Genomic DNA, 15,176 nt, shown 5'->3' with positions numbered 1-15,176 from the left:
GATCCTGTCTACTTTGATTTGCCAGATTTTGCCTGCTGAACAGGTTAACGTTCTTTCCTGTGGCACTTCAAAGTAAATATCCAGCATAAATCTGACAAATTCGGTAATTGCTGCCAGGGCTGTCAACCAATTAAAAAGTTATTATACTCAATTAACTGCTTTGTTTTTAACTGGCTGGATTTATAATGTAGCTAATTAAAATAAATATGACACTATCTCAGTATACTGTGCTATTGTGACACTGATATTACATGGTTTGCACTGACAGCATCCAAGCTCCTCCTTGTATGCCTGCCTGTATGATCAGTCAGGCTGGGGAGAAGAGAGAGGGGGGAGAAAGCTTTTTTGGTGGTGGCCTCACAATTATGGAATTCACTCCTTCTTTGCCAGCCTTTATTTTGGAATGCAAGTCTCATCATTTGTTTCAGATGGCCTTTGAGTAAAGATGCTGTGGTCATATAGAGGTTTAATTGGTTGGGAGGTCTGTAAAGCTTTAGCTGATTCTAAACTGGTTTTATTAGGTCTGAGTCGATTCTTTATAGTGGCTGGTTTTAATGATTTTGCAGGAGAGAGGTGATATTTTGTAACCAGCTGGTTCTTGCTTTGTATTTTACTATTAAATAAAAGGCTTCTTTGGGAAGATAGGTGTCCTAAAAGGTGGCTTATAGCTAGTTTGAACAAATAAAAAACAAATCTCAACTTAAGCATTTTCGCTGTCTGAAGTTACAAAATGAATGTGTTGCTGCTGGTGGAAAAAAACAACCCCTCTGTCTGAATGAAGAAATATACAGAGGTGATTCAGCGGCTACTTACATACATAGGAACTGTAGCATGCCCATAGAGCTTCTTTCTCCCTGTTCATTTTAATAAAAAATAAGATTCCACCAACACAATGTGCTCATTGTAGCACCCATGACCATGCTTTAGCTGAGATTCCTGCATTGGAAGACATTGGACTACATGACTCATGGGTTCCCTTCCAACTTGACAATTCTGTGATTCTATGGCAATTAGGACTAGGCTTGTGGTTTGCAGTTACCACCAGCACTGAATACTTTTACTGGCACACATCTCTGATCAAAGTTATAATTAAAACCTTCCATTCAAATATTCTTTCAGCCCTGTAGTCCAAGGCAGTCATCAGTAAAAGACAGGCCAACTTCCATTCTATACTTTTGCTCTACGTGGAAAGAGTTAAACGCTTTTGGAACTATCAGTGCATTTTATCCAGAATCCCACGAAAATATGTTTTCCAGAAGTCTGGGAGTTGTGCGACACCAGACCTAACAGCCAGTTAAAATGTTAAGGTGGGATATGTGCCATGCTTAACAAAACAAAGCATAAGTACCCTCAAAAAGGAAACCACCAATAAGAGCACAGGACTTTTTTCCATGCTAGTATTTCATTGACTTAAGTAAAAGAAAAGGCATCTTAAGCATTCTTTGCACCTCCCCTCAGCTGTAAAACAAATAGTACACTTTGTTCTTTCCATCAAGCCCACCCCCTGGATTTTATAACGGGTTTAGCAGAAACTGTTGACAATATTCCTCTGGCTGCGGAGCACAGGTTGGATGCTAACGGAGAAGTCATGGAATCTAATTTCTCTTCTCATTTTGAACGGGGAGTGGAAGAAAGAATCACTTCACAACGCCTGTTTATCTCCTTGTGTCTGAAGGAAGCACCTTATGAATATTCAGTCTGCCTTCTCCCTTACGGAGCTAAGGGGAGTCCTCCTGGCAAGCGGCAGGACTTTAAATGCCTAGCAGATTCCGTATCTAGGACAAGTTAGGCCCCTTAGAAATAATAATTAGAGAGAGCTGTTTATTATCACTTGCTTATTTGCTCCCTCCTTGACTTTATGCAATGTAAACACCGACCAAAAGAAGTCCTCTTTCCAGACAAATGCATGGTTTTCTGAGCTTCCACTCTCCTGCAGTGAATGTTCTCAGCAACTGGATGAAGCTAGCAATATCGACAACAATGTCAGCAGACCCTCACCAGATGTGTAAAAACAGAAGAGAAGTAAGAGCGTGACTTTGAGAATTAGGGATGATTGAGAAGTTTGTTGGGTTCACATTTTAATATGAACCTACCTAATTTGCAATTGTCAAGCTTGATAAGACCTACTGGGGAAGGTCTCTCAGCTGCATCTCTTTCAGCTGAGGTCTGCTACCTGGTTACACAGAGGGAAAGCCTTCTTAGAGACTAGAATAATAATAATAATAATAATAATAATAATAATAATAATAATAATAATAATAATAAATTTTAATTATACCCAGCCTTCTGGAACTCCCCCCCCCCCCCGAGATATGGCTGGTACCAACACTTCCTAAATTTTCAATGCCAGCTGAAGACCTGAATATCTAACCATGCTTTTGTTGGAGTTTATTTAGTGTCACAATTGATGTTTATATTTTAGCTTATCAGCCTTCCTTTTTTCAATTTGTAACGATGTTTGTGTAAGTTGGGCTTGTTTTAAATTATAGCTCAAGTCTGGAGTTGCATTTGCAATGCACAGTGGGAAAGGAATATTTTAAATAAATAAACACATAAAATATGTGATTTGAAATCTAGTTATTCTCCAAAACTTACACTTGCCTGAATATTGCAATGCACTTCTCCAGCCCAAGAGGTTTTTTTTAAAAAATGCACATATCTGGGGACACAAACATCAAAATGTGTATATTTATGAAAACAACATACAAAACTGAATTATATTAGGGAAAATTGCTTGCAAAAATTTGTATTCAATGCATAAATTAAGAGAAATGTGAATGAAAATCATTAATAATTTTTGTGCAGCTTTTTTTTTTTAATACATACTGATGTAGAAGCAGGGTGAACGGACAATGAAATTGACAGTTTCAGTCATGCCTACTGTGAGTACGCTGTTTCTCTTTTAGCTTTTCCAAGCACAGAAGTTTAAAGAAGAAATGTCAAAGGCACAGCTGCCACACAGTTTCACAAATAAAATAATTAAGGAAGTGGAGTGCCCTTCTAAAAAAGAACAATTTGGCCTTGGACTCATTAATTTCTAATCAAAACATACATATGACAAGGGAAAAAAAGTTTTTGCTGGTATTTCACACCAAAGCACCACTGTTTTCAGCTATAAAAGTCTGCAAATGTTTCCATTTAGGTTAACATTGAAATAACATACCAATACCAATACAGGCAGCAGTAAGAAAAGGTTTGGAAAAAAGACATTCCATTACTATGAAATTGTAGACACTCAAGGAGCTGAGCTGGATGTGAATATTGAGTAAACCCGCCAAATGCACAAAAGAGAAAAGCACTTGAGAGGTTGAAAAGCAGCCAAAAAGGGGGGGGGGGGAACCAAAACAAAACGCCACGCCACAATTCGGAGCCTTATAAAGAGACTAATTTTAGGTTCAGGTTACGTTCCACAAAAAGTTTGCAGACAAACTATTTCAACTCTAAGCTTCTATGAACAGCAACAAGGATGTGCGTGTGACAGGCAACCCATTTGCCTTACTGTGAATAACACAGTAGGCAAAACACACAGCTGATACTTTGATAAAATGTAGCGTATTTTAATCAGTCTTCATATTTTGGAGGGTACTTAAGAAGTTGGGAGACTTGGCCAGAGTTCATGTCTAAGAGCTGTTTTACTTGACACATTCTGAGGAATTATTATTAAATTTGCCTACCACCCTTCACCTGTACACCTCAGGGCAGTTCACAGCATAGAAATACAAGATAAACACACAAAATACATAATAAAAACAAGAACAAAACAAACCACTAACCCCCCATTATCAGTTCAGTTGAAATGTGTATGTGGTAAGCTAGCTCTGAGTTCTGCAAAGAATTAATGATGGGCTGTTGGCATAACAGTGATCATTCTCAGGGCGGTCAAATTACTCATACCAAGTGGGCCACAGGAGTATTTTGACCTAGAACCCACAGGCCACACACTGCCTTGTTGTGCAGGGTGGGGAGCAAGGCCAAAATTTGACCCCTCTCCCAGCCCTCACAGTGCGCTTTGAGAAAGAGGCACCGGGTTCTGGCAGGGTCCTAGAGTCCTTAAGCCTCTTTCTCAAAGCTGGGAAAGAGCTAACTAAGCTTTGGGAAGAAGGTAGGAGGACTCTAGGACCCTGTCAGAGCCCTCGTGCCTCCTTTACAAAGTCCAGCGCCTCCCTTAATTGGCTTTGGGAAGACAGTGTAAGGGCTGCAGGAGGCATAGGGCCACCAAAAAGGTCTCAAGGGCCGCATGTAGCCCTGGACCACCCTGATTCAGATGATCCAAGAAGCTGAAACTCGGCTGGCGTACAACTACCAGCCTGTACTGAAATAAGCCTAAAAATAAGTGTATATTGGCTCGAAAATGCAAATGAAAGATTTCTTACACTTCCAAGCAACTCAAGTCTTGTTCTCCTGGCCCAGTCTTAAGATGTTTTTCTTGCTCAAAGTTAGTAAAGACTGACACTAGATTTCCTTAGGGCCTATCTTCTAAGTCACTGATAATCCAGAAATGCCAAATTTAGAAGGAATGAAGAACGGTTGAATTTAATGGCTCTCCAGAATTATACTCAAATGCAGTACCACAAAGTGGGAGGGCGGGGAAAGGAAGTGGGATGGTTAGAACAGACTCAATTGTGTTTTTCCTGAACAGAAGTGGGATGGTTATAGTTAGGCCTGAAAAGAAGTGGGGTAACATCTTACACTGCTCCCTTCCAGCATTGTATGACCAATGTCAGAAAATGGGAGTTCCTGAGCCTCTGGTGGGTGGGGGAGGAGAGAGAAAGGCTGAGGGGTTGGGGGAGGCGAGAAAGTGAGGAAGAAGGCACTTTCAGGTGAGAAATGGAGAGGGCAGTGCAACTCCCAGTACCGATTTCCTCTAACCTTTTATTTATTTACGGTGGTACCTCAGGTTACATACACTTCAGGTTACATACGCTTCAGGTTACAGACTCCACTAACCCAGAAATAGTGCATCAGGTTAAGAACTTTACTTCAGGATGAGAACAGAAATCGTGCTCTGGCGGCGAGACAGCAGCAGGAGGCCCCATTAGATAAAGTGGTGCTTCAGGTTAAGAACAGTTTCAGGTTAAGAATGGACCTCCGGAATGAATTAAGTACTTAACCCGAGGCACCATTGCACTTACACACACACACACACACACACACACACACACACACACCACTCACTCAAGCTAGCTTGAAATCCAATACACAGCCTGAGAGGACAGAAAACAATGTTGGGGGAGAAGTTGTGGAAGAAATATTAACTCACTAGCCTGCCCTCCCACCTATCTACCCACAAATACATCTCTCATCCACAAGCCAATTACTCAGGAAAATACATTTGGGAGTCTGCGTTTGCTGATCTAATGCGCAGTTCTGGCTTAAAAGCAACTTGTTGCAGTGGTGCTGTTGTTAGTGTTTAGCCCCTTCCACACCCACCATTTGGGCTCACAACGTCAGCTGCATGTCGTTTTCCTCCCATAAGGATCCAAAAGTATAATAACTTTGCATGCTGTTTTGGAAACCCTGTAAGGTATTGGCGCCTTCTGCAGTGCGCAACTTGGGAGCCCCAGAAGGGAAAGAATTAAGCACATTTGCCACCCTCCTTTGCTCTAAAGTAACTCTCTTCTTAAAGCTGCTTTCGCTTTCAGAATGGCCTTGAGGCTCAGTCCTACATGTTTACCTGTAGTGTCTACTAAACCCTCCCAAAACAAAAGTCAACAAAATCCCCTCTTTATTCCAGACTAGTCATGCTTTCAATAAAATATTTGAGGTTGTTATTATTGTCACAAGTGAGCAAGTTGGCTATTGAAACCTGTGGGCTCCAGCTGCTACTCTGATACACATAGAGATAAAATATGCTTGTTAACAAGGTCACAGCTGGAGCAGTGGGGATTGTGGAGGTACCCACAAACCTCTGGATCCCTCTTAACCATACATCCATTTGGGAGAGGTCACATAGTTCATGGTGGCAGAGAATATACTGCACATGCAAAAGGTACCCACACTGAATCCCTGGCATCTTTTATTTTAAAAAAATCAGGAAGCCCCTTCTCCATTTCTGCAACTCTTTAGTTCTCTACTTCGACACAATAGATAGGGAAATCCTACATTCCTGTTTTTGTAAATGGCTTCCTGTTTATTTGCCGTATTTATTTATTCCAAGAACATTTGTTATATCTAAACTTCCTGCTAAAACGTCCAGGATGGCTTACGAAAGTGAAAAACGACCAAGTCCCGAAGGAAAACAGCGATGAGAAGGTTGTTTGGAGGGTTCTCACTTGTCTGACTTAAAGTGTACCGCTTATGGCTTTATTAAAGTTGCAATCAGCCTGCAGTTCATCTCCATCTGACAACTATCCAAGATGAATATAATTACCGTCCCTGATTTTCTCCCGAAATAGACAGCATCTGACGGTTTGACTAGCAAGAAAGAGGCTTCACAGCTAAAGTTAATGAAACCGCACGGCCAGTCAATTACTGGGTTTCTATAAACGGAGACTAAGACTTGCCTTCCCTGTAGATTACGCATCTTAACTCTGTGAGACGCATATAATGTAGCCTTAACTAGTAAGCGATAATGAGCAGACAGGAGACAGAGCGGCTGAAGCCAGCTATCATTAGATTTGTGGAAGGGTGGGGTGGGGTGGGGGGAAACATGCCACCAGGCCAGCTTTTTATGAATATTTGATAAAGCAGTCAGCACAATTATACGGCAGTTCTGTAATACCGGCACAATTAGAAAAACAAGCTTTCAAGCAAGAGGACATAACACACTGAAAAGAAGATGCCACCAAACATGCCACCCTGGAATAAAATACAGTCGCTATTGTGTTAGTTGGCAACATTTAAATGCACAATTTGAAAGCAAGCACAATGTTCTGTTCTGTAATCCCCACCCACCCCAATGTTCCCCACCCCTTTCCCCCCTTTTTTGCACAGTCCAGGTTCAGAGTTTGGGAAAATACTGCAAGGCAAAAATACTGCAAGGCAAAAATCAGCAGCCACATTATTTTGTTGATGATTGAGAGAAATGTGGAAATTACTCTTGTGGGTTTCCCCCAATGTTGCTACACTGACTTATTAAACAACATAAAAATAGCAATTTATTTCTACGTTAATCTATAATGTAGACATTTTTTAAACAAAAACAAAAAACCCCGAAAGTAATGGAAAATTTTAAAAAAACATGCAGCTTTTAGAATCAACCAGCTAAAAACGGAGGGAGAAAATTGCAAAGGTGGAAGATCTAAGTAAGAAAGAAAACATCTTAACCACTACTCTCAACTAAATTTCTATTTCCAGGGGCAGAGAAAAAAAAGGTTTCTAGAAACTAAAATTTCCTTGGTCCTGTTTTCCTTTTAAAAAGGTATGAGTTGAATGCTGGCATATAAAAGCATCTCCCAATATTTTTATTTTTTTGGCTTCCAAGAGCCAAAAAGCATTAGGTGCCCAGAATTTCATAGGGTTAAAAGTAGTGCTACGTAACTCCATCCTTGTTTGTATTAGAATTCAGCATCTTTCTATGATATGCATGTGGGTTACTGCAGCCTGAGGGAAGAGATAGTAGCATATCTTTAAACTCCTGAACTAACATTTGTGCGTTTTGGGATTGGCATCATTCATGACTTGGTTTGAGGTTAAAATGCTCCGTTGATAAGAACATTCCCCTCCAGCCAAAAATGTGCAACTAGTGGGATCGGGAATTCATACAGGTCAGGTTATGTGTAACAAAGGAATCTGAGTGTTTTGTTAAAAAAATAAATAAATAAAAAGTACATTCAGAGTAAGTGGAAAGAATGGCTACTGGCTCTGTGACAGGAGAGTCAAATCTTCATAAACCTGAAAGAGAGGGAAGGGAAAAAAAAGCGACACAAATGCTCCCCTACAAAAGAACAGACCAGATCACAGCTGGAAGGAAGGCAAACCTTTTAATCAGGTCCTTGAAATACAAGCTGCAGGAAGCTAGAACATTTTGGTGGACTTCAAACTCTTTGCCTTCAACAATAATTTTCAGGTCTGTAAACTCTTTCGCTCTGCGTTGCTGGTTCAACTCCTTCAACATTTCTGCAGAACAGAGAAGACAGACAGTGCCAGGATTCCCATTAAGAGGTTTTTTTTTAATTATTATTATTCTTTAGAAATAAATAAATAAAAAACAAAACAAGGAAAGTAGAGAAATTGGAAACGCTTGATATTCTTTGTTGGCAAGAATGGCTCAACGTTGACAGTCAAAGAAATCACAAACATAATACATATTATATAGGCAGATATATGTATATGCTTTATGCAAGCAAGGAACAGTAGGAAATAACTCAAAACCCTACATTTCAAAGAGAGAGAGAAAAAATCATTTTCCTGCATCAATAAATTGGAAACACAAATAATACATTACCACGGTTTTTTAAAAAAATATTGTAAAAGGATGCAAGAACAAGTGCTTTATTATCTCCAAACATTAATGGTTTTTTAAATGTACTGGAATTAATACTGAATAAAAACATGACACTTATGATGCAGTATGAACTTGACATGTTTCAAAGAAAAAAAATGCAAAGCTTGCAAAAATCCTTCTCTTGGGCATGCTATAAGAAGTCCTTGAGCCTTACATTTAGCAAAATACAATTGCATTAAACCCGAATAACATTTATTCTAAAATCAACCTACCATCGACAACTGGAAAGTTCTCAAAGCAGGAGGGAACACTTCCTCACACATTGAACGTTTAATCAAAAACAACACCCAAAAAATTAATTAATGCCTGCTTTTCGATACCTGCATTTGCATATATTTTTTAAGCCTTGAGTTTTTAGAATTCATTTATGGTAGCAATTCATTTCAACACAAATACACAACCACCTCTTAAGAGTCTATTTCTTGCAATAACTCACTTACCGTACATAACCTCTCCAGGCTCTTACCTCCTTTATACTGGGAGAGCAAATCAGCAACGTGCCTTGTTTGTGATCGTGAACATGATAAGCAACACCATGGCAAATTATTTGCTAAACTAACGTACCAGACTGGCTAGTAAAGTGGACAGTACACGGTTTTGGTAAAAGTGTGTTTCAAATGACTTATTCTGTTGATTTGGTATTTTGTCTACCATTCTTCATTTGCAATAGGCCAAGAGCTTTGTTTTCCTCAGGAACAACCACCTGTATAGTTCCATTCTCACAACCATCTTTCAAACCTTTTAATTGTTTTTATTCACCTTAGTTGCCGTCAGTTTCCACTGCTCTACCAGTTATAAAAGGTGGCCTTACACCTGGAGTAGGGAACTTCTGGTCCTCTAGATCAGTGTTCCCCAACCTTGGGCCTCCAGCTGTTTTTGGACTACAATTCCCATCCCTTGCTAGCGAGGGATGATGGGAGTTGTAGGCCAAAAACAGCTGGAGGCCCAAGGTTGGGGAACACTGCTCTAGATGATGCCCGATTCCCAACTCCCATCAGCCCCAAAGAGCATGGTCAATGGTGAGGGAAGCTGAGAGTTCAGCAAGACTTGGTGCGGCGGTGGCCCAAAGGGCCACAATAAATGTGATAATGTGTACCCCTGGAAATCCTTGAGTGCGCTTCTAATAGACAAGTTATGGTAACCTGTTGCTTTATGAAACTGATGATTTTGCAAGTTGCTGCCCCCCATTGGGCCAGGAATACAACTAAAATGTGAATCACAAAGATGCAAAGCTAGAACATAAATTGCTACATGGTGCAAATGGTTGCATGTAACACAGGTTCCCAACATGCACACTAACACAATGTAACAGCACATCAAAGCTTAGTCAACAGAAATTGGTGAGAATCAAACCTGAATCAGCATAAATTGCTAGTGCTTATTGTGCATGTGTATTAAACATAAAATGAGGTAATGATGTACATGACTGGTGAAAACTGAGATGCTTTGTTTGAAACTTTATAAATAACACTGCCTGGACCACTGGGTGGGGTTGCAGTTTTGCAGAACTATTTGACTGTAACCTATTGCTTTGCAATAAACACTGGACTCCTAACTCCTCACATTTCTGAGTTTTATTATTGGTGTAAACTCAGAAGATAAGCCATTGGCCACAAGCTTCCCATCCCTGACTTACGTCTGTCACATAAATGTAAACGGACCCAGAAAACCAGGCCAAAAAATTCATGCTTTGTTTGTAATCATGCCACTATCAAAACCATACTCTGCCAAACATTTACAGGGGAAAGAGCAGCAATTAAAAGCAACAACAACAAAAGCTTGCAAACTTAACATATATTGAAACAAAATAAAAAAATTCCTTCCAGTAGCACCTTAGAGACCATCTAAGTTTGTTATTGGTATGAGCTTTCATGTGCATGTACACTTCTTCAGATACACCAAAGCTCATGCCAATAACAAACTTATTTGGTCTCTAAGGTGCTACTGGAAGGAATTTTTTTATTTTGTTTTGACTACGGCAGACCAACACGGCTACCTACCCGTAACTTAACATATATTGATACCATTCAAGTGATATCCCAAACCAAGCCCAACCTAAACAACAACATTTTTTTCCAAGGCAAAACAGCAAAGTGTCAACTTGCATGTTTGTGTCAATGTAACAGAATCACAATGGTCTCTGAAAGGCTAATTATTCTGCACTGAAATGGGTCAGTGTTCTCTGGAGAGCAAGCAGATCATTAGAGATGGTACGGAAATAACAGCAGGCCTGTGTCAGATCTATATCAGAGGAAAATAAACCACGGTGTCCTTTGGGTGCTATACAAGCAGCTATTTTTAAAGTATCCATTTGAGTTAAAATGCCGTAACGTGTCTCAAATACACATAAACTTAAAAGAAGGTGAGACAGGGTCAGATGGTGGGAAGCTTTGGAAGCCCGGAGTAAATCAGAATTTAGAAGATTAAACTTTGCTTCAACAAGTTCAATTTAAAGATTTAGCTGGTCCTCACTATAAAGCATTATCACACATACAATTGTCCCACTGAGCAGTGGACATCGCTTCCTGCTGAGAAGTGGAATTAGCTGGCAGACGGAGAAAATAAGATTTTGCAAAACCAACAGGTGAAGGTGGAATAGTTAAAAATACACATGTTGCTGCAAGGAGAGGCTCTGGGTACATTTCAGTTCACTATATATAACCTGAAAGTGTATTATTTTAAAGCAGAAACCAGAGCAGAGATCACTTAACATGCCATTTTTATTCCTGCCTGCCACCAATTTGGCCAAACTTGTAAACAGACCCTAGATGGGTTGCCTGCAAGGCTTCCAAGAAAGTAAGCAGTTTTTGAAATCCGGAAAATACGTGAATCCTTCTATCATCCCTTTCATGTGCACCAGATCAGGTGCCGATTAATACATGTGTTACAACAGGGCACACCGTTAATGATTCTTCCTTCCTGTTCCTGGTACTTGTCGCATCTGAAACAGAGCTTGTGTCCACACACTCATACATGCTTGTGGTGAGATATTCAAGCAACTTCATCTTCCTTGGGAAGAGGCAGTAGCTCTTCTTCAGATGTCATTACCAGGCACAGAGTACAAGAAGTGTGAGCCACTTCCATACCTTGCCTTACTCAGTGCCCACTTCCTATTTCCCATGAAGCAGCGCGGGAAAGGAAGAGCGGCGATTGGGTAAGCAGCAGGGTGGGAGGGGCCAGGGGGCACCACAGAGCTAGGAATAGTAAAAGAGGACTTAATATGGAGTTAATTTTCTATGGTGCCGGGGAGGGGGGTGAGGAACAATAGAGATCTCTTAATCCGGGACTTTCCACGATAAAGACAGAATTCGTCGTTACTGAAGTGTGACAATGATTGTCTTGACACATTAGTGACAACTGGAGGGTATGATCCATAATGTATGAATCCACTTTAGTAGGGGTGCCACACATCCGGAAGTTCCCGGAAACATCCGGAATACTGTAGTCGGCAGCAGTGTCTGGGCGGAAATTGGAAAAATGTCCGGGAAAATCCGGATGTATGGTAGCCCATGTCAGCAGTGCCTTAAAAAAATTTTTTTTTGCTGGTTTTCCATAAAAATAGTCCCAAAACAGCATATATATTTTTTTGCGATTTTGCCAACAACTTTGGCAAAAAAACCCCAACAAAATGGCAACCCTAACTTTAGGCACATCTGACATTATTAGAATTCTCTATCATTTCCAACCCAATAAATGTTTATCCAATCTCCGCTTAGGACCATTACACGTGGCAATGTCTTTGGGTGGTTTTACTCAGAGGAGATCCACTGAAATCAACAGTCCTAGAAGGTTTATTAATTTCAAAGGGTGTACTCTTGAGTAAAACTTAATATAGCCCTTATTTATTTATTTTTTTACAAGCACGAAGCAGGCCGATTCCTATTGAAGATGCAGTCTACAGTGAGGGAGAAGCTTACCTCTTCACTGCTTGGGCCTGATTATGTTGGAAACACCATCCTGCAGCTAGGAGCCTTAGTGTCAGAGGAAACTTGTCTCCAAACAATTCTAGCCCTTTGTGGGAAGGATGGGAGATAGCACTGGAAAGTGAAGAAGTCAGCCTCCTCTCACCATGAAATTGGTTTACAATAAGAATTAACTTTCACTGTGCCTATAGTTTAATTACCCTCAAACCAAGACATAGCTACATGCCATGCATTAAATGTAACATGTATTCTGACCCTTAATAAGCAATTAAGAGAAGCCCACTAGTTTAGTCAGCATGCTAAAACTTTAAACTTATTTCCCCCTCTGTCTGTGCCCCTACTGAACAGTTGTTCCCAGCCTTCATGACGGTGTCTTATAAAGTACTTTAAGGCTGTTGTCTGCTCTGCTTTTTCTCTAAGCTAAGAAACCCTATTCTTTCCTTACCTCATGTGTCATACATCCATCTAATCTCTTCAACAGAAGTCAATTCCATTTATAACTGCCTTAAGAGCGGTGACCAAAATTAGGTACACTACTCCCAACAGAGAACTGAAATCCAGAGGAAACTTCAGGCCTTAAATCACCCTGAAGCTTCTGAAAATGCAAACGTATTAATACTTACAGGATTTGCCAACCACCACACAGCAATTCAACTAACAGATTCAAGAACAAAAGCCAGGAAACCCAATGGCTAACCTTTTGACAATACAACAGCTAGCATTCTCCCCCAAGGAGAAATTAAGACACCAAAATGAAAAGCACAAAACAAATGATTCTTTAAGGTATTCACACAGCCCCTTATTCCTGCATTTGAATAGCACGCTAAAGAATGGGAATTAACCAGGCTCTATATACTATGACCACTTTGGGCGAACTATGCATTTCATAGCATACAAACTATTCCTAGAAAAGTGTTTGCTACCTGTGTGAGCTGGCTGGTCCACAGTGTCTGCAGGGTGGTGAAGGCTGATGTAGATCCTTTCCTTTCCAGATGTTAAGGATTCTTATGATGTTTTCTGGATGTGTTATGTTCACTGCTTGGATACTCTGTGTATTCTGATGTCAAGACTGTGCCTCTCCAGGGAGACCATCCTTTGGATGCAGCCATATAATACCTGAGATATTATGTCCACATTAAGTGCCACTTTATGGTTGCATGGACTTTGGCCCATGCTTCAGCTACTTTACCTACACAAATCAATGGAGGTATCTTAATTCATGGACACACTGGAACATATATTTCATCCTTCAGAACCAGTGTGGTGTTGTGGTTCGAGTGTCAGTCTAGGACCTGGGAGACCAGGGTTCAAATCCCCACTGAGCCATGAAGTTCACTGGGTAACTTTGGCCCAGTTAAAGGTAAAGGGACCCCTGACCATTAGGTCCAGTCGTGACCGACTCTGGGGTTGCGACGCTCATCTCGCTTTATTGGCCGAGGGAGCTGGCATACAGCTTCCGGGTCATGTGGCCAGCATGACTAAGCCGCTTCTGGCGAACCAGAGCAGCGCACGGAAACGGCGTTTACCTTCCCGCCAGAGCGGTACCTATTTATCTACTTGCACTTTGACATGCTTTCAAACTGCTAGGTTGGCAGGAGCAGGGACCAAGCAACGGGAGCTCACCCCGTCGCCGGGATTCGAACTGCCGACCTTCTGATTGGCAAGTCCTAGGCTCTGTGGTTTAACCCACAGCGCCACCCGCGTCCCAGTTGCTGCCTCTCAGTCTAACTTACCTCACAGGGTGGCTGTGGGAATTAAATGAGATGGGGGAGCACCATGAACATTGCCTTGAGCTCTATGGAGAAAAAGGCGGGATGTAAATGCAACAAACAAAGAAACAAACAAACAAACAAACAAATCATTCGCAGTATGTATCCACTGGGGCTTCTCCATATGGTGGTATCAGCCTATGACTATTCAAAGTGTGGTTTCATTTCAAACATAACTGACATTTCATAAAGAACATCAGTTCTTTCAACATACCCACAGTCTCCCTCTCCTCCCTGCACCCAACATTTGTAGTAATGGTAATTAATGTTAATGCTGAAAGGAAACGTTTGCTTAACAAAATCACCACAGGATTTGCTACATAATGGACATTTTGGAATATATCACATGGAAAATCCTACTGGGTATCACAACAGGAAACTGTTATGTAGAATTACTGGGGAAAACAGAAAACCTATTTGAAAATTACAAAAGGTAACTAGCAGCTTCATGTTAAAGTCAATTAATCTGTCCCAGAATTCAATACACACCAGTACATTTCTCCTACTGTAGGAAGGAAGAGAGTGTGACAGAGAAAAAGGCCCGAAGTATTATTGTTATAATATTGGGGGGGGGGGGTATTGATCTGTCTCCCAATGAGCTGCAAAGTAGATTTCGATAGAGTTCCTCTAGGGAAGGAATTCTAAAAGACAGAATCTGCAACAGAGAAGACCCTAGAATGTAGGTGAATGTCCTCCAAAAGAGACATTGAGTTGAAATCAATAGCCAATGTGGTGCTCTCCATATGCTGTTGGGCCAGAACCATCAACTAGAACCATCATCCCTGACTGCTGGCCATGTTGGCTGAAGCTGATGAGAGTTGTAATCCCAATGACATATAGACAGCACTACATATCCCTGCCTTAAACCATACCCTGAAAATTGCAAGTAGACAACCAAAACCACAACAAAAGGCTCTGCTTGCCATTTTTTTACCAGCTGTAACCTCCAGACAATCCTCAAGTGTAGGTTGTCTAATGTACCCCACCAAGCAAAAGCAAATGAGTTATTTGCTCAGAGGTCTTTCCATTCTCTCCTCC

General features: G+C 40.8%; 1 protein-coding gene across 2 annotated transcripts in view; it reads right to left on the bottom strand.

Annotated features, from left to right (window-relative positions):
• Positions 1-15,176, bottom strand: part of KLHL29 (kelch like family member 29) — a 424,682-nt gene that overhangs the window by 92,363 nt on the left and 317,143 nt on the right. For both annotated transcript variants that reach the window (XM_083495560.1, XM_083495561.1), the window contains exon 6: positions 7,920-8,058. In XM_083495560.1, coding sequence (XP_083351686.1) covers positions 7,920-8,058 — 139 coding nt within the window. The remainder of the gene's footprint in view (positions 1-7,919; positions 8,059-15,176) is intronic.

This window comes from Podarcis liolepis, assembly GCF_965112155.1.
Source record: "Podarcis liolepis genome assembly, chromosome: 3".
Taxonomy (NCBI): domain Eukaryota; kingdom Metazoa; phylum Chordata; class Lepidosauria; order Squamata; family Lacertidae; genus Podarcis; species Podarcis liolepis.
This window is presented reverse-complemented; position numbering and strand designations above follow the sequence as displayed.